Here is a 19,404-nt window from a genome sequence, read left to right on the forward strand (position 1 = left end):
TTTCTTAGCTCTCTGGGGTTTGAGATACTCTTGAAGTATCCAGAGACATCTAATAGCAGCTAGATATGTGAACTCTGCAAGCAGGTTGGGCTGGAGATAAAAATGTGGGATCCAGATGGAATTTCAGTTGTGGGACTACATCAGGTCACCTGGATGAAGAAGCCAGAGGTTGGAATGATGCCTGATATGTTAGGTTTTAATTTTCATTTTTATTACAATATTTTCTTATTTCCCGTGTGATTTCTTTTCTTCTTCTTCTTTCTTGACAGAAGATTATTGTGAAAAGTGTTCTTTAATTCCCCCATGTTTGGGGTGTGAGAGCTATCTTTCTGCAATTGATTTCTAATTTATTTCCATTGTGTTCAGAGAACATACTCTAAATTTTAAATTCTTTTTCATTCAGATTTGTTGAGCTTCACTCAGTGGTCCAGTGTATCGTTGATCTTGTCAGACATTTCGTGTGCGCTTGAAAAAAACACGTATTGTTTTGTTTTGTTTTGTATTTTTAAAGATTTTATTTATCTGACAGAGAGAGACATAGGGAGAGAGGAAACACAAGCAGCGGGAGTGGGAGAGGGAGAAGCAGGCTTTCTGCTGAGCAGGGAGCTCAATTTGGGGCTCAATCTCAGGACCCTGGGATCATGGCCTTAGCCCAAGGCAGATGCTTAATGACTGAGTCACCCAGGTGCCCCCCAAAATGTGTATTTTGTGCAGTTTGGGGTCTTAAGTTCTATGAATTTCAATTATAGCAGGTTGGTTGGTAACATTATTCATATCTCCTGTACCCTCAGTAACTTTTAAAAAAAAATTAGCTTCATTTTTTTAGAACAGTTTTAGATTTACAGAAAAACTGCCAATATAGGACAGAGGAGTTCCCTCCCATACGCCCCACACCCAATTTCCCTCGAAATTAACATCTCACATGGAGATGGTACTTTTTTTTTTTTTAAGATTTTATTTATTTATTTGACAGACAGAGATCACAAGTAGGCAGAGAAGCAGGCAGAGAGAGAGAGAGAGGAAGAAGCAGGCTTCCTGCTAAGCAGAGAGCCTGATGAGGGGCTCGATCCCAGGACCCTCAGATCATTACCTGAGCCGAAGGCAGAGGCTTTAACCCACTGAGCCACCCAGGCGCCCCAAGATGGTACTTTTATTACCATCATGAATCCCTATGGATATATTATTATTAGCTATGGCTCATGCTTTATTCGGATTTCCTTAATTTTTACCTAATGTGCCTTTTCTGTTCCAGGATCGCACCCACATGACATTTAGTCATTCTATTTCCTTAGGCTCCTCTTGATTGTGGCAGCTTCTCAGACTTCCCTTGTTTTTGATGACCTTGATGGTTTTGAGAGAGTCTGTAGAATGTCCTGTTAAGGGATTTGTCTGATGTGCTTGTTATGATCAGATGGGGGTTAGGGGTCTGGAGGAGGAAGATCAGAGGTCAAGTGTCATTCTTTACCGCATCATGTCAGAGACATGTGATCAACATGGCTCACTCCTGTCGGAGCTGGTGATCAGTCACCAGGGTGAGGAGCCGAAGGCAGAGGCTTTAACCCACTGAGCCACCCAAGCGCCTCTCCCCAATAATTTTTGTCTGATGTAGGAATGTTCTTTTTTGAGTGCTCAAGGTTTTTTTGGTTTTGTCTTGTTTGGTTTTGTTTTGTTTTCCAGCCACCTGAGCTCTCCACCCATCACCGTGAGTCTTCTCGCTCATGGGAATTAAGCTGGCTTCAGTAACGGCCCAGAATCCTTTGGAATTTGCCCGACAGAATCTTGGCTCGTGCTCTGTGGTTGTCCAGCGCGGCCGGTCCTGCCATCTGCTTTGGAGAGATTCTCTTCCAACGTTAAAGGGCAAATTCCCTGTAGCTTGGAGATTTGGTGAGCCTTCATCCGTTTGTCTTGCTGTATATCAAGAAGATCTTGAAATACCTGCTGGTGCTATTGTCCCTCCCTTTCTGTGTTTTCCGAACATCAGTGAAGCTTTCAAAGTTTGAAGACTATGTATGAGGACACCGATGATTTCCTTCTTAGCCAGTGTAGTGTACATCTGATTTCCTTTAAAGTGTTTTGAAATAACACTTTGACGAGGGGCACCGATCAGTTTCTTTGGGAGTCCTTTGGATTCGTCCAGAAGTGTCCGTTTTCTGCTGTGTTCCTTACGGTCCCCAACCCCACCATCCAAGCTGTCATCTCCTGAGATCACCACCCGGTTACTCCTCCTTAGCAAGTAGTTACCTGGAGGTGTGATCTGATTTTCTTCCTTTTTCTAACATTTCCCTTTGTTTAATCTGCCCACTTACTCCCCCCTTCCCTTCTTTGGCTACTTGTGAAAGCAGCTTCGTGCATCCCTGCCCATTGTGGTCCTCATCCAAAGCATCTGTAGTATTGCCCAATGCTCTCTTTTTCCTTTCTCATGTGTTTTGGAGGTTGTCCTCGTTGCAGGGACGTGGCTGTGTTTTCTTGCATCCTCTGAAGGCTGAGTGGTTCCCCTAATGCTAGCCATCAGCCCCACTTGTTCTAAATGCTTAGACTTCCCTTTGATATGTCTTTTTCTGTTTTTTTTTAAATAAAGATTTTATTTATTTATTGGAAAGAGAGATAGAGATCACAAGGAGGCAGAGAGGCAGGCAGAGGGAGAGGGGGAAGCAGGCTCCCTGCTGAGCAAGGAGCCTGATGCGTGGCTCGATCCCAGGACCCTGGGATCATGACCTGAGCCGAAGCAGAGGCTTAACTCACTGAGCCACCCAGGCGCCCCTCTTTTTCTGTTTTTAAGCCCTATTTTAAGTCTAAGAGTTGGTGGTTTCCAGCTCTTTATTAACAGTCCCCAGGTTTCTAAAAATTCTATTCTTTTTTTTTTTATTAAGACTCCTTTACTCATTTGAGAGAGAGAGAGAGAGCGAGAGAGAGAGCGATCGCGAGCGCACATGAGTAGGAGAAGGGGCAGAGGGAGCAGGAGAGAGAGAAAATCTCAAGCAGACTCCCCTCTGAGCATGGGACTTGATCCCAGGACCTTGGGATCATGACCTGAACCAAAGGCAGGTGCTTAACTGATGAGCCACCCAGGCATCCCAGCTTTTTTTCTTTTTCTTTTTTTTTTTTTTTAGAGCCATCTTGGAGTCACAGTAAAATGGAGAGGAAATCACAGAGACTTCCCATGTGACATCTGCCCCCGCTCATGCACAGCATCCCCCACCACCAATGTCCCCCACCAGAGTGAGACATTTGTTAGAGGTGATAAACCGATGGCGATGTGCCATTAGCACCCACAGCCCATGGCTTGTGCCAGGCCTACCTCCTGGTGTTGTGAACCCTGTGCGTTTGGGCAAGTGTTATCACAGGTGACCATCAGTTCTTTTCACCGCCCTAAAAATCTTGGCCATTTGGATAGGTGTGCTATGGTATTGCATTGTTGTTTTCATTTGTATTTTTTCTGTTGATATACGATGTGGGGCATCTTTTCCTATGGGACTTTGCCACTGGAATACCTTCTTTGGTGAGGTGTCTTAATAAAGCTGAGGCCCATTTTTAAATTGGGCTCTTTGTTTTCTTATTGTTGAGTTTTAAGAGTTCTGTGTAAAGTTTGGACAATAGTACTTTGTCAGATGTGTCTTCTGCAAATACTTTCTCCGAGTCTGTGGCTTGCTTCTTGTTTTCTTGATAATGTCTTTTGCAGAGCAGTTTTTAATTTTAACGAAGTCCTGCTTATCGGTCATGTCTTTCGTGAGTGCTGCCTCTGGTTATATTGAAAAGATCATCACCATATCCAAGGTCATTTCTCCAAGGTTATCCTCTGGGAGTTTCATAATCTTGCTTTTTATAGTTGGGTCTATAGCCAATTTGAGTAAATCTTTATGTCTGTCTTTAGACTCTGGAAGAGTCCCAGAATCCAAGCACCCCACAAGTGATTGGGATTATCTACTTTCCTTCTATTTACCATCCTCTACCCTATTCTCTTGGCTAAACTCAGAGGAGGGAATTTCTGGGCCAAGAGAACTGTTCTTGTGTTTGGGGCTCTTTGGGACTCCAGTCTGTCCCACGAACCTTCTCCACTTTCCGGAATCTGCCCGATTTCCCCTTGTCCTTGCAAAATCTCTCCATCCAGGCCAGGACTGCTCTTAGTCAGACCGGGCAGTCCTTCTGGGGTCTGAAGACTGCCTTAGCTCTCCACAAAAGCTCCCCTCAGCTCAGCCACCGGAGCCCCAGTCCTCTGACAACTAATTCATCCGGGCTCCTGAGGGTCCCCCAGCCTGCACCTATAGCATTGCCTTGAGTTGGAGAGGAACTCCCGGAAGCTGCCAGATGTCCCCAGCCCTCTGGAGAGCCCCCCCCCCAACCCCTTAGCCAGCAGCTTGTTCTTCCTGAGGCACCTCCGGGGCTTCCCCAGGCTCCCCGAGGGCCTCAGTTGTGCGTGGACCTCAAATAGGCCGCTGTGGAATGAGGATGCATGGACCTCCAGGGTCACCACCATGCCTGGAGGAACCCAGGCCCCTGACTCCCGCCTGCCTTTAGGACAGGACCCAGAGATCACTGTCCCCATGTGGGCCCGGGAGACTTCCACCGGCAAGGCTCTGAGAGCCTCAGTGGCAGCTCAGGAATGACCCTTCCGCCCCCAAGCCTCTGCTGGTGACGGGCCGTGGGGCAGAGGCCCTCTGGGAAAGTCCAGTGGGAGGCTGGGTGCCCACTTATCCTCGGAACTTGGCCACGTCTCAGGGCATCCCGGCCAGCACGGGCGCAGCGGTTCTGGTGGTCCAGCTCCCAGCGAGGGGTGGGCAGCCAGTTGCCTCGGTCTTCAGCACATGTGAGCACCTGGTCTACCTGTGGGAAGGACCGAAGCTACCGGCCCATGTGGGTTCTGGCCTTTCATTTGATCTCGGAGCAGTGGCCCTGATGGTGTTCTGTGGGTACTCGTCCCCGGGACGCTTCCTTGCCACCTGCGGGAACATGGTCAGATTAAATATACAAACCTAGATATAGTAAGAATGATGGGACCCCTAGAGGCCCATAGCGGGCTCCCCTGTAGGCGTGTTGTTCTCAGCTGAGCTTGCGTGATGCCCGACCGCTGATCTTCCTGATCGGCAGAAGCTCCTGGTCGGGGGCACAAGGACAGATCCAGAAACACAAGTTGTGATACACAGGAGAGGGACGGATAGCAAACTGGGAGCCCAGCTCAGACCCACACCCTCTCTGAGGGGCCACACGGCTCAGGATCCCAGCTCTGGGTGCTGGGTCCAGACCTGACCCAGGCCTCTGGTCCCCAGATGGGCCCACACCATGCCCTGCCTCCCTGCTCTCTCTGGTGGCCCTGGGCATCATGGGCTCTGAGGCCTGGCATCACAGCTGCCCTCACCCGGGCCCACTGCTGGCCCGCATCCTGGAGGATGGGCTTGCCTGGGGCTGCTCCTTGTTCATTTGCATGGAAGCGGGAGGATCTGCAGCCAAGTTCGAGCACCAGCCTGTCTGGCTTCTCCACCTGTGGTCCCAGGACCACAGCACCCTGGGATCTAGTTAGAAAAGCAGAGTCTCGGGCCCCATCCCACATCCTCTGGATCAGAACGAGCTTTTCATCAAAGCCCCTGGGCGAGTGGCAAGGACAACACCTTTTGAGACCAGAGACCACCTGGGAGCTGGGAGCTGGGAGCACCTCAGAGAGCCACAGGGCTCCCAACTCTGAGGACGGTGAGTGCCAGACCAGTAGCCACTCCTCTCGTGCATTTCGTATAAACAGCTGATCAGAAGGGGTGGGATCCCCAGACCTCCTTCGACATGGGACATGGTTCCTTGCGTAACTGAACCATCTGGAGTTTGCTCCTTGGTGAGTCGCAGGTCGAAACGGACACAGGACGGAAACTTTATTTGCAACAAATGAAGAGATCAAGGAAGAGTCGTGTCCGAGGCTGGGACTCCATAGTGAGAGTGAATGGGTTTCCCTTATTTAGGGTGAGGATGAATATTTAGAGAGGGGAACCTTATCTTCGTGTGTGGAGAAGGCTTGAGAGGGCTTGCGTTTTAAGCAAACATTGTCATGTGAGTGAGGCTTGTGCTCCCCCTTGGGCTGGGGGGGGGGTAGTATTATAATAAGGTAAAGGTAAATGAGTCACTCCAGGGGTCACTCTCAGTCCCTCTGCGCAGGCTTCAGTCGTCAGTGGGGGGTGTGGTGGGGCGGTGTGCAGCTCCGACTGGCTGCCCTGGCTCTTCTGGGCAGTCATTCTTCAAGGGTAGTTTTGGTTCCATCATGCGATGCTATGCCTGTCGGGTGTTTTGCTGGAAAGAAGAGCTTACGGAACAATGTGGGAGAAAGGCCGATGGGTACAAACAAGCAGGTGAGCAGTGAAGCTTAGGTCTGGCGGTCCGGCTGGCGACAACTGGGCCACAACTATCGGCTTATTGATTTTTGGAGGAAAACAGGCCACGGGAAGACATTGTAGAGGGTCAGACTAAAGAAAAGAGATCCTGCCCGCTGAGTCGGTTTCTGGCTCTCCTACCTACTGCTATGTGGCCTTGGCCAAGGGGCTGACCCTCCCTGTGCCTCTGTTTCCCCATCTGTAAAGTCGGGATCCCAGAGAACCTACCCAGCTGAGTGTCATAAGGATTGAGTTAACCCTTGCAGAGCACTGGGTAATCACTCACTGTTATGAGGATTGTTGGTGATTAACCAGGAACCCTGGAAGCATGGGGATCTGTTGACGTGGGTGCTTCAGGAAGACTTAGATGCGGAAGGTCAGCAAATATTTACCTGCCAGTCACCACAAAATATACATTAAATCAACACTGATTCTCTATGGCATCATCACACAATTGAATCTCCAAGTCTGTTTCCTAAGAAAGGAAAAGAGCTTTCTTGGGATTTTAGAAGGTTTGTTGTAATTGTTGAGAGGATGTCGCATTTGCAACCTTGAGACCAACGCACTTCAAGGCAGAACAAGCAGGATTTGCCCTGCACAGGAAGGGAGGAACGGTTGGGAGATGAGGCAGGAATTTAGGAATGAGAGCAGAGCTGGGGGTCCTGGCAGGTGGGCCTCCCTGAGTTCTGGTTTGGGCCGGCACATCTGGGATTGCGGCTGGGCACCCATGAGGCAGTGGGAGAGTGAACTCAGAGAAGGTGCGATTCATGCTGCTCAGTCCCCTTAAAAACATGGGGCCCCTCCCCTGGGGCTCAGAAGTATCTGTGGGGCTTGTATCCCCCTCCTCCCAACATTTCAAGCAAACAGAAAATTCTACAAGGGAAGTTTACAGGGGAAATGATGTAATGGGGAGAAGAGACAGATCTCTCATGCAGAAAAATTCCAAATAATCCGTGCAGATACTTGCTACTTGCTTCCAAGGAAGTGGAGCCTGATCCCCACTCCTGGAGCATGGGCTGACGTCGTGACTTCTACCACAGGACAGAATCCAAAGAGGGAAAATGCAAAAACAATGAATTCTGTTATGCTGAAAAGAAAAACAAACAACATATAAGAGAAACAAACAAAAAACAAAACAAAAAAAAATAAGAAAGAAAAAGAAAAAGAAAAAGAAAAGAAAAAAAAGAAAGAAAGAGGGAAAATGAAAGAGCAGCTTTACTGCAGAGAAACCCAACAACAGGGTCTCTGCCAGATGTTCAAGGTCAATGTCAAGTGATAAGTTGTGGGGCTGTGTGCACCCTTGATACGATGTAATGAAGACAGGACTCTATCTGGGTGGTCTCCCTCCTCAAACCCAGAGTCTCATTCTAATCAGGAGAAAAAGTTCAGATCCCACCTTTGAGAGATTCTACAAAATACCCCTCATGGCAAACAAAGGGAATCCGAGGAGCCGAAGGAGACAGGATGGACCAAATAAACGTCATATTGGGTCCTGGGAGAGATCCGACACAGGGGCAGGACATTAAGGAAAAAGTAAGGAAATCTGAGTCAAGGATAGATTTGAAATGTTAATAATAACACACCAATATTGGTCCATGAATTACGACAAACATTAGTTTAGGATGTTAATAATAGGAGAAATCGTGTGTGGGGAATATGGAAACTCTGCTATCTTTGCATTTTTTCTGTAAATCTAAAATTTTTTAAAATATAAAGCTGCTTCAAAACAAAACAACCATATACCTACCACCTAATTTGGACCCTTCCTACTTTTCTGTCTCTATCACAGTTTGATTGTGTATGACAGACACATCTAGCTCTCCCTCTGGCTCTTTATGTACCTCTCTTGACTGCCTGCTTTTTTTTCCCCTCAAAAGGGCACTCTGGAATCTGGGCAGGTGGGGACTCAGCACCAGGGGGGTCTCAGGTACAGAATGCCCCTCTGGCAATGCCCGGTCCCCAGACTCAGCGACTGCTGGCAACAAGGAGCTCTACTGCCACCCAGTGGACTTTTTAAAAATTAAAGTTGTGTGCTGGGGAGGAGGAAGCTGGAGGCCAGGTAGGCAGGGGTTGCCTCTGGCTGGGAGCATGTCTGGGCCCAGCGGCACAGGACCCTCTAGCCCTATGGTGAATTTTTAGCTAAACCCAGACAATTGCTAATCCTGGCCCCAGTTCCCAACTGTGCAGTCACTTCGTAGGGTTATATATGGCACACTTTTCCAAAAAAGTCTTTTTGGGAAGGAGATAGAGCATGAAGGAATCGGGAACTTTCCAGTTTTGCTAGTATTTTTGATGACCAGGAAGAATAATTTCGGTGTGGCGGCCTGGCGTGTGTAGCTGTTTTTAAAAAGATAAGTATCTGGAGGCTTCAGCTGACTGGGGTCTGGGTCTGCAGTCTGCGCTGGGTCACAGGTACCCCAGTGTCAGGCTTTTACACACACATGCTGTGGCCACAGCCTCTCCTCAATGCTGAGGCCAGGGCAACAGGAAGCCCTGAAGGGCAGGCAGCAAGCATGGCCGCTCCTCTAGGAGAGGCCTTGTGTGTGACACGGCTGACCACATGCCTCTCGGTTAGGGTAAAGAACGAAATGGCATGTCTTAGTTTGTGTCTCCCCAGAAGCAGAGCCTAGGACAAAGGTTCAAATGCTGGTCATTTATTTGGGACTTGATCCCAGGAAGTTCTGGTACAGAGTGGGACAGGAGCCAGGGGAGGGAAAGAATCTGACAGAGAAACGTCCTGAAACCCTTAACATCGTGGTTTGGGAGCTTGGTTCTGCTGGGCAGCACCTATCCCAGCTGAGGTCAGGTGAGGATGCTGCAGTGAGGGCTGCTTCTGGGGACATTAACGGCCATCCTTTCGGTGCCCTGGGCCACAATAAACAGTTCTGAGGGTATAAGTGTGCTAAGGAGGTGGGCTTAGGCCCTGCTGGGTCCTTAGTGTATTTGTGTTGGGGTGGGTGGGCACTCAATCCTACCCACCTCCCCCCCCCACCTCCTCATCTGGGGAGAGGTCCCGGGGTGGGGGCTGCCTGAAGGCTGGGGAGAGAGAACTCAGGACCACGCGGAGATTCAACTGAGCAAGAGGAGGTCCTATTTGGCTTAGGAGTAGGGCTGGCACAAGGGGACCCTCCCTGCCTTCTCCAGGCAGGTGAGACTTCGTAAGGTGGGGAGATGCGAATGTCTCTCTAGTGTGGAAGGGAGTATGCTGGCCACCCACCAGGGTGGAAGGAGAGGGAGCCAGCTGGGGGCCCAGCCTGTCTGGAAGCTTTCCCTGGGCTGACCCGAGGCTCCTCCCACAGCCTTGTCCACTGCCCTGTAGAATCTGCACCAAATGGAAGACCAGGTACTGAAAAACAGAACAGGACCATGTTATTTCCACAGAACACCAAGTACTTAGGTGATAAACATTTACTACCAAGGAGCTAAAGCTCATCTTGTGGAGAATGTTGAGAAATATAGACCTTCTCCCCAATCTCCAGTGTTCCCTCTCCCTGAAGTGCGACCTAGAAAAATGTTATTTCACAAATTACAGGGGACACGACCTCCTGCCTAGAAACCCGGTGGTCAATGTACTCGGGGACCTAGATCCCCAGGGACACGCTAGGCCCGAGGCCTTGGGCACATGCTCCACCTTCTGGACGTCCGTTCCCATCTGGTCACACTGAGCACCCAAACATCAGCGGGGCTGTAGAGGTCATTGCGAATAAACACAACACAAAGGCCTCGTGTCAGCTGGGAAGCCACAGGGCTTTGTGCAAAGATCACCACAGCCTCCATCAGCGTGCACTTGGGCAGGGACAAGGCTCCATGAGGGCGGGCTTGAGAACTTCTGTCCCTGTTATCTGTGTCTTGGGTTCTTGGGGCCTGCTGGAGGAATGCGGATCGACCAGAAGTGAGGCAAACACTGGCAGCCGGAAGCTGATGGTCCTGTCACGGCAGAGCTGAAGTGGAATGTGTCCAGACTGCTCCCGAGGGAGGTTTTTCCGTGTGGCTGGCTTCCAGCTCGCTTCCAGCCAGCTGAGAGGGCTCTGAGCTTGCAGTGTGGAGTGTCCCACCTTGTCCTTCACACCTTCTAGAAACAGGATGGTCAGAGAGAGGGTACCAGGCTCTGAGAACTGCTTTAAGGACATAAATGGCCAAGGGGAGAACACTCCTTATAGAAGCAGTAGCTGAATGGAAGTGTGTCTGGGGCATTTCTAGTGAATTCTCAGGAGGGATGACTCGTTATCTCAGAGTGGCTCTAGTCTCCTGAATGAACAATGCATCGAGCATTGAGCCCTTAAAAACTTTTAGAGTCATGATCTTCTTTGGTCCTTACAAATAATATATATAAATAAAGGAATCGGGGGAAAGCTACGCATTACGTCTGAGCAGGCTGAGACTCAGTTTTTCTTGCTGTGGGGAGCTGACACCTGACTGGTGACTGGTAAGAAGTGGAATATGTGCTAATGCATGAGGCCAGCCCTCAGCATGGCCACTTCTTCATGTCTCATCAGAGAAAGAGCAAAGTCACAAGTTCTGACCTTATGGGACCCTGTCACCTTTGGAGATGACAGACTTAACTACCTGGAAGAAATAAGCAAGAAGTAAGATGTTGTTCATATGAAGTGCTTTGATGAGAACATGTCCCATGCCATCTCCACAGAGAACGGAGGTCCCATTTACAGACCAAGGTTAAAATGAGAAGTGAGGACACGGCTGTGCACTCCCAGCCCAGGCGGCCCGGGGACAGACGGTCGCTCTGGTACTTCTGCGCTCTCTTGCCTTCACTGCAATCTCACCCTGATATCTGTAAGCCTCCTGCCCTGTGGTCCAGTTTTACCCTGGAACATTCACAGTAAAAGGTCACGGAGCCATGGAGAAAGGACCCACTCCCCAAATGCTAGGGTCTAAAAGAGCCATCCGACAAGGGGTGACAACACTGAACTGTGAGAGGCAGGGCCAGGGACCTGGGAGCCCCAACACATAAGGGAAAGTCACATTTGACACCAAAAATAAAACCGGGAATAGGAAAAAAGACTCGAGAAGTATATGTATTAACTATTTCCGGTTAGTCTGTGACAAGATTTGTGCCTATGTGTCTCCTGCTGGGGGTGTTCACAGACACAAATAGAGCTATCTGTAAGACACCATAAGAATGGACAATGCTGTTTCTCCAAAATTTTATTTTAATTTAAATTACAGGGCCAGCCAGATATTCTGATAAGAAATTTACGTTTCCTCAGGAGAAAAGAAATGCTTTCATGGCATTGTTAACAACTGTATACATCTCCACTTTTTTTTTTTAAAGGGTTAAAAATCACAATGAATAACTGTAACTGACTTATGTAAAATTAAACCTTTATAACACAAAAAGAAACCACTTCCAGTATAATAGTTTTGGTAATATGAATATATTAAATGTTCATAACTTCAAATGCAACTTTTCAACTTTGAATGTTTTCACATTTTTCTTCAAAAACAGAAACAAAACAAGTCTTAACTCTGCCCAGATCCAGTGCTTCAGAGGCGTATGGGTTTTGACAGGCTGCACCCCCACTGCCTTCCACACAGAGGCGCTAGTGCCCCGGAGCCGCCCCCAAGTGGAAGCTGTTTCAAATTTGAAGAACCAGCTTGGCAAGGAAGGAAACCTTTCTTCCACTTGGTGTGACTAACGTTTTCATGCTAAACCCAGATACCAAGCACGAGACCACAAGAACCAGAACACTTTGTCACGGTCAAATCTGCCGTTCCCTTCCTAAACATCTTGGATATTTTCATTTCGAGGAGCTTGGGTTGCTTTCCATACTTCCGACAGAAAAACAAATTATTTTACACAGATTTTTAGAAAAGACAGCCTCAGAAAAACCAGTTATAACGTAGGCTGCCTTTTTAATGAGATGGAATAAAACAAATCTGTTTCCTGGAGCTATTTTCCCCACTGGTATTCCTATGAGGGCTGAAAACCTCATGCTTAAAACATCCACTGGGCGTCTCATTTTGCTGGCTGATAAATAATTCAATTAGTGAGAGAGGCTAGCAAAGAGTAATTATATAAATTTCTTAATCAGCTACAGCCATGCTGAATTCGAACTGGCAAACTCTGATTTGTTAAGTTATTAGTTGTGATCTTGTATTACTAAGATGAACAGATACCATTCTAGTAACTTTACACAGGTATGGTCTAGGAGACACTGTTCTGCTGTGGTCACAGTAACAAAAAGTGGTGCAAAATCAGTTACTTCATAAATACTGATCATTTGCAGCATTAAGGAACAGGACATTAAAAAAAATAAATTTCCCCATGGGACACCTAGGACTAGGGACTCTTCTTTTCCTAAGAGAAGCCAAAGTTTTAATTACTCAATTTCACAACTATTGTACTGGATTACTTATTCTACAAAGGAAAAGGTGCTCTACAGAGGCTCCCCCCACACATGGAGAATCAGCAGTCATTTAACATAATCGGGGTCATTCGTATCTGGCAAATTCATGACTCATTTAAATGAATAAGGCCAACATCGCGCAGGAAAGCGTAGCCAACTGACTGACAGCTCCCCAGTAGGTAACTGAATACGAAGGATTGGTTTCCATTTTTTTTTTCTTTTAATGCTGTGATACTTAAATGTTAAATCAGCATTTTCATGTGATCGGAAGTATTTCAATTACATATGAGCATTCATTTTTTTTTTTTTTTGCAAAAACTCAATATTAGGTAATAGTTACATACTAATACAGTAACATTCCTCTGCTGTACAAATTAAATCATTTAAAAGAAATGAGCATTCTAAGAATTATATACAAAAGAAACCTGTAAGCATTGCTGAAATGAAATGCAAGGTGTCACTGTTAGCTCTACTGGTTTAAAATACCTTCCAAAGAGTAAAATTAACAAATACCCTTCAACATACCCAAGTTTACAAGTCTCAAGAAAATCAAATGTCAAAAAATTCTAGAAAGCTGTGAAAAGCATATATACATTTTCCTTATGACCTTATGAAGCTTCACACCTTCAAGAAGTTGCTATCAGTTTATTTGCACATCAACTTTATCCACCCAAAAAGCTCACATCTCGGATACAGCTACTCTCTCGTTTCAAATACAGCTCTGCTCCATCGTCCTTTAGTGAAGGCGTACAACCTTACCAAGAAGCCATGCTCAGAGATCAACGCAAACACGCAGGTTTCATCTGCTAACAGCAATCCCCTTCTTCCCCAACCCACACCACCATCTATACACCTGCCTCCAGAAACCTAGCCACGTTCAGAACTCCTACAGCAAACAGAGTCCTTGAACCCTGAAACGACACAAAGATCAAGAGAAAGTCCACGTGTGCTCTAGTGTGCAAGAAAGCAGCAGCTACGTTCTCCAACTTGGACTAAAAAAAAAAAAACAAAAAACAAAGGTAAAATGAAAAACCGTTCACTTAACAGCAGGTTAGCAGTAAAGTTCCTCATGAACCGATAAAGAGCGCCTGATGCTGAATAGCTAACAGCAAATGCTGAATTTGGACTTAATATTTTAGATGTTGATTGGAAATTAGGCTTCTTGCTGAGCTGGTCTCTTCAAATCCCTGATCTGTTTAACTAAATAGGTCTTCTCATCGTTAAATTGTTCGTCCTCGGTCCTGTCATTCTGAAACTTGCTGAGGAACTCTATAAGTTTGGTCTGATTCTTGAGGAGGATGTCTAGGATGGGCTGCGTCTTGTTGGGATTGGCTACAAACACCTGCAAAGAGAGAAACCAGTGTCAGGCACAGGAGAGAATGGGAGCCTGGCAGTCCGTGGTCAAGGCAGCCGCAGAGGCTGCTGCTTGGGAAGACGTCATCTGACAAGAGGGGTGTGCATGTGTGTGCGTGCGTGTATCTGTGAGGGGGAAGATTCCATGTGTCAGTCCAAAGGACTGATACATTCATTCATGCTCTGAAATTCAGTAGCTGGTATTAAATACAGACTGTTTTTAGAATAAAATGGGCAGAAATTATATCTAGGCACAGAAAGCCAGAATGGATTTTAAGTACTGAAACCTCCAAGAAAAGGATTAAGGAATGGATTACCCTTTACTTTGTGATTAATAATATTCTATGCCAAAGATAACTGACACGCCTCCATAATATACGTTTTTCTGATCCCCAGTCCAGATGATAAACCCTGTTTCTGGGTCTATTTAAATGTCATACTATACAAATGTGAACACGGACTGTTGGGTCACTTAGATTACCAAAATTAGGTGAGTAATAGTTCAATAACCGGTCAAGGAAATGAGATTAACAACTCTGGAGGAAAATACTGCTTACAGTTCTAGCACTCTACCTTAAAAACGTGGAAGGCCTCAAACTGGATGTTACGACTCTTGTCTCGTAGGAGATTCATCATTAATTTGAGGTTCTCTGGTTTACTGATGTACTTCGTCATAATTGTAAAGTTGTGTCTGTCTAAAAGTAGTTCACCGAGAAGCTGAGAAGACATTTAAACAATTAACTCTTACATTATCATCAAGATTTCAAGATTTAAAAGCAAAGTTTAAAAAGAAACTCCATCTTATAATCACTATTGTTAAGCACAGAGTGTTGTTAGCAGGTACTCAAATGGTCAGAAGGTAAGTTGTTGATAATTCTTATTTAACTACAAATCTTAGCCTAATTGAAAAATTATTTATCTGGACCTCCCAGGACAGAGGGTTCCAGGTTCAAAGGTGGAACACAGGGTACCCTTAAGCCTGTGAAAGTTATGCTTTCAGCGTATCAGCTTCAGGAAGGTCTATAAAAATGAGTATTTCTCTTTTCTGTCTTCAGCAAAGTATCCTGAAGATACTCCAATTTTTTCTTAATGACTCCTCATCATCACTAATGACATCAATTAAGCTTAAAAGAGCCTGTCTCCAGGGCTTGCTGAGTTTGAAAGAGTCTATTATACCCTATCAGTTCTTGGTTTTCACACTGTCATTGCTTGCTCTAGTTCGCAGTCACCCCTTCGTGTTGGCAGTGGGCCAGCTTCTACTGCAGCTTCTACTGTGGGTCTAGCGTGCCTGACCCATGGGGCTAGGGGTCGAGTTGCAGTCCTTGTGGACAGCGGCAGAAGCAGAGTGGTAGAGGGGCAGGCCCCGGAATCAGCCTGCCAGGGTTCCAATGCTGGCTCTGCTCCCTGCGAGCTCTGGAACCTTGAGCACATTATTTAACTTTCCCTAAGCCCTAGTTCCTACATCTCATAAGACTGCAGCAAGGAAGAAAAGCATGGATATGTGCAAAGCACGTTAGACTTGAGTCTGAACAGAGACATGGGGTGAGGTCCAAGGGAAGCAAAATGTATGAATGCAGTTATGGATTTATTGCTTTAGTTAATTCCTTTTGGGATTCCTGGCTATGTTCTAGATACTTGGAAGTTGCCAGAAGACTGGTCTCTAGATAAGCAACATGTCGTCATATGAAATAAAAAATACCCTGACGTATAGGAGAACAAACCTATTCTGCTTAGGGTTTTTAAAGAAATTATAAGAAGAATTCAGAAGCTCAAGTTCAGGCTTCACATCAATCTGAATCACAAATAATACAACTTTCAAGGTAAGACCCAACAAGTATTGACTCTTATGAAGACTCTAGTTACTATTAAGTATGTGAAGGTTTGTAGCTTTACTAGTGTTCATTTTCTATCAAAGAAATACAGAACATGACCCATTTGGTTATCTGGAGATTATCAGTTTCGTTATCTGGAGGACGGTAACTGGTAATTCATTATATTTCTTTAGACATAAAAATAAAAGTCTGAGGTATTGCACAGGGAATATACATTTGCTGATAAAATAAATACAGGAATAATAAATGCCAATGTAGCTGCAAAAAAAGGAATAAAAATTAAAATTCATTTTTAAAGTAACACTGGTCCTCAAAATAGCTCCATGCGTTCATGAGGTGTTACGAAACTGTAGGAGCCAAAGACTGGCTTTGTGTCCATGACTAAGGTCTTGCAACTGGTGGTCTTAACCTTCCTTTTCATGTTGGTAATTCCCAAGTGGCAGAAAGGTCTTGAAAGCTCTCCTCCTTATCTAAGCAGCACTAAAATTTAGAACTTGGTCAAAGTCTATTGATTTGCCAATAAACGACCTTGCTCCCCATCCTGTGAAGAGGTATTGGCCCTGGAAGCTACTACCCTAGGTAATCCTGCCTGATGTCCTTGGCCTTGGAAGACGCTGGCTCTATCCAGCTGCTCACATCTGTGTGATGCTGGGGAGACAGGGCATCTTGGCCCTGCGATAGAAAGGGGCTGCTGACAGAAGGCCATTTTACTGTGTGGACAATCACAGGGGAGCCTACACTGTATCATGAACCTTACAAGTATGTATTACATCATACTGGTGTAGCAAGAAGAAAATAACCTTAAACAGCCACCAGAAGTACCACAGCCCATTCACCACCCCCTGCCTCGCCCAAGATGAAAAGATTGGACTTATCCTTGGCCATCGCCAGCCAGCACTCCTAGGGCAGGGAGGAGGTTAAGGCTCCTGGATGCTGAACTACAGGCCAGGCTGGGAGGCAAGGCCTGAACAGCAGCGATGAGTGGGAAGTGCCCCAGCCCGACCAGATCATTTCCTCAGCGACTCATTTCCAAAATGTGGTTATGACTGGTCCCCCACTGTAGGAGTCACAGCCTTAAGGGAAAAGGAGCCAGTAGCTGGCCTGATAGCAAGGATTCTTTTGGAATTTGGATGGTAGAGTGTTCTTATCAAAGGACACAAAGTACAAAAGACACTCCTGATGTCTTTTAGTCGGTTCCCACAGAAAGATAAGGTCTTCACGAGTGATGTCCCCATGGCAGGAAAGGAAGCAGGAATGCAGGCCTGATCAGATGAATGCAGACAGCTCTGATAGTAAGAACTCCGAGCAGAGTAGAATTTAAAGTGGACATGGCAAAAAGTATAAATGGAATTAGAATTTTCCCCAAATCCTTTGTGATTTCCATCTATAGTTCCTGTCAGGACCACTTACTGACAGAGTGAGAGGTATGCTTTTATGAACTGCACTGAGAATTTTCTAGAGCAGAGGTCATTCAGCAAACTTTCTGTAAAGGACCAGGTAGGAAACGTTTTTAGATTTTGCCGGCCATATGGTCTCTGTAGCAACTGTTCAAATCTGTTATCCTCTGAAACATAATATGTAAATATGTAAATAAATGAATGCATCTGGGTTCCAACAAATATTTACAAAAATAGGGAGCTGGATGTGGCCCATGAGCTACCGTCTGCCAAACCCTGTTCCAGAGTTTTAAGTCTGAAATTTAAATTTCAGACAGAACTGTCCATATCCCAGGTTGATACAAAGCAGCCAAAACTGCCTGTTGATCAAGATTTCATTGCTCATGTCCCCTCTGCGACCCCCCTGCTCCCGAAACAGGCCTGTGCTGTCCCAGGGAGCACAACAGCTACTGGGCCTTCCTCTGGTTGAGATGATTCTAAGTGTCAAAAATAGGCTTCCAAATGTAAAATACAGCACTGCTAAGAGGTAGAGACCACTTCAAAACTCCGTATATTCCACTTTGGTATCCCTATTCACAGGCAGGTGGGCAGGTGCCCTGTGTGGACCCCTGAACTCCTTCCTTTCCACAAAAATCTTGACCATGGAGAAATGTATTTTCCTCTCATAGGTCTAAGACCCATACAAGCATATCTCCCTTTCCCCCAAAGACAAGTTTCAAACACAGGGTGAAGAGAAGTAAACCACATAAAATAATCAGTCATACCTTGAGTGACTGTCTTTTTGTCACATAATTTTCTGAATGAAGTAACTTCTCATATTCACTGAAGAACTAAAAGACAAGAAAACATGTATCAGGGGTTATATTTTTAAAGATTGAAAGAGAACATTATAAAGCTTGAGCACAAACCTTTTTTTTTTTAAGATTTTACTTATTTGCGAGAGAGTGAGAGTGTGAGCAGGGAGAGGGGCAGCAGGAGAAGGAGAAGTAGATTCCCTGCTGAGCAGGAAGCCTGATGTGGGGCTCGATCCCAGGACCCTAAGACTGTGATCTGAGCTGAAGGCAGATGCTTAACTAAGTAGCCACGCAGGTGCCCTTGAGCATGAACTTTTTTTTTTTTTTTTTTTTTTTAATTTTACTTATTTATCTGACAGAGATCCCAAGTAGGCAGAGAGTCAGGCAGAGAGAGAGGAGGAAGCAGGCTCCCTGCTGAGCAGAGAGCCCGACGTAGGGCTCAACCCCAGGACCCCAGAATCATGACCTGAGCCAAAGGCAGAGGCTTTAACCCACTGAGCCACCCAGGCACCCCGAGCACGAACTTCTAACACCACAAAGGCCACCAGCTGACCTTCTGTTTCACACAGCCCTCCCCAGTGGTGCTCAGAGTTCCTTAAGGGCTCTGGAGGATGAACTCCAGGAGTAGGGCTCCTGGGACTGACCTCACCCAGTGCTAGACTAGCCAGGTCCATATGGCTTAAATCTCGTCGTCTTCTGTCATCCAAACTCCGTATGCACAAAACATAACTCCTACCCTCCAACTGTTTCTTAAGGTAGAGTCAGCTCTCATTTCTTGGCGTTAGAAAATTTCTGTATAGAAAATTTCTCTATTTTACAGTTCAGTGAGCCTGAAGCACAACTACAGAGAAAAGCTACCCTTCTTCCAGTGCATCAAGCAAAAGGAGAAAATAATCGAAAAACAGAGTAGGAGAAATTCAGCACTGTCAAATAGGTAGGTGTCCTTAGAGTAGTTGGGACTTGGGCTCAATCTTGACTAAGGGCAGCAATTTCATTTAGAAAAGGGGAGGAGGGAAGTGTTCTTCAGAGATAAAAAGGGAAGGACACCGCATGAGTGAAGATTGGAGAATGCACAATGTGACATACTTAGGAAGTGACACGTGTCCACTGCATTTACAAAACGGGAAGTGACACGTGTCCTCTGCATTTATAAAACAAACAAGCACAGCATCACCGGCTGGGTAAGGAGCAGAAGCCCATCAAAGCAGGAGGTAAGACATGGAGACGAGGGACACAGAGGCCAAAGCCCCACCTGCTGCCAACTGTTTGTGCCTATGCTTTCCCATGGGTCTGTATACAGCAGGCACTAGCAAACT

General features: G+C 46.2%; 1 protein-coding gene across 1 annotated transcript in view; it reads right to left on the reverse strand.

Annotated features, from left to right (window-relative positions):
* Nucleotides 1-11,495: 11,495 nt before the first annotated feature.
* The window catches only part of CAB39 (calcium binding protein 39), an 87,988-nt gene continuing 80,079 nt past the window's right edge, over nucleotides 11,496-19,404 (reverse strand). The window contains exons 7-9 of the mRNA XM_059167778.1: nucleotides 18,059-18,124; nucleotides 14,639-14,782; nucleotides 11,496-14,054 (exon numbers count right to left, since the gene is read on the reverse strand). Coding sequence (XP_059023761.1) covers nucleotides 13,866-14,054; nucleotides 14,639-14,782; nucleotides 18,059-18,124 — 399 coding nt within the window. The 3' untranslated portion in view covers nucleotides 11,496-13,865. The remainder of the gene's footprint in view (nucleotides 14,055-14,638; nucleotides 14,783-18,058; nucleotides 18,125-19,404) is intronic.

The sequence above is a fragment of the Mustela lutreola genome, chromosome 3, assembly GCF_030435805.1.
Source record: "Mustela lutreola isolate mMusLut2 chromosome 3, mMusLut2.pri, whole genome shotgun sequence".
Classification (NCBI taxonomy): domain Eukaryota; kingdom Metazoa; phylum Chordata; class Mammalia; order Carnivora; family Mustelidae; genus Mustela; species Mustela lutreola.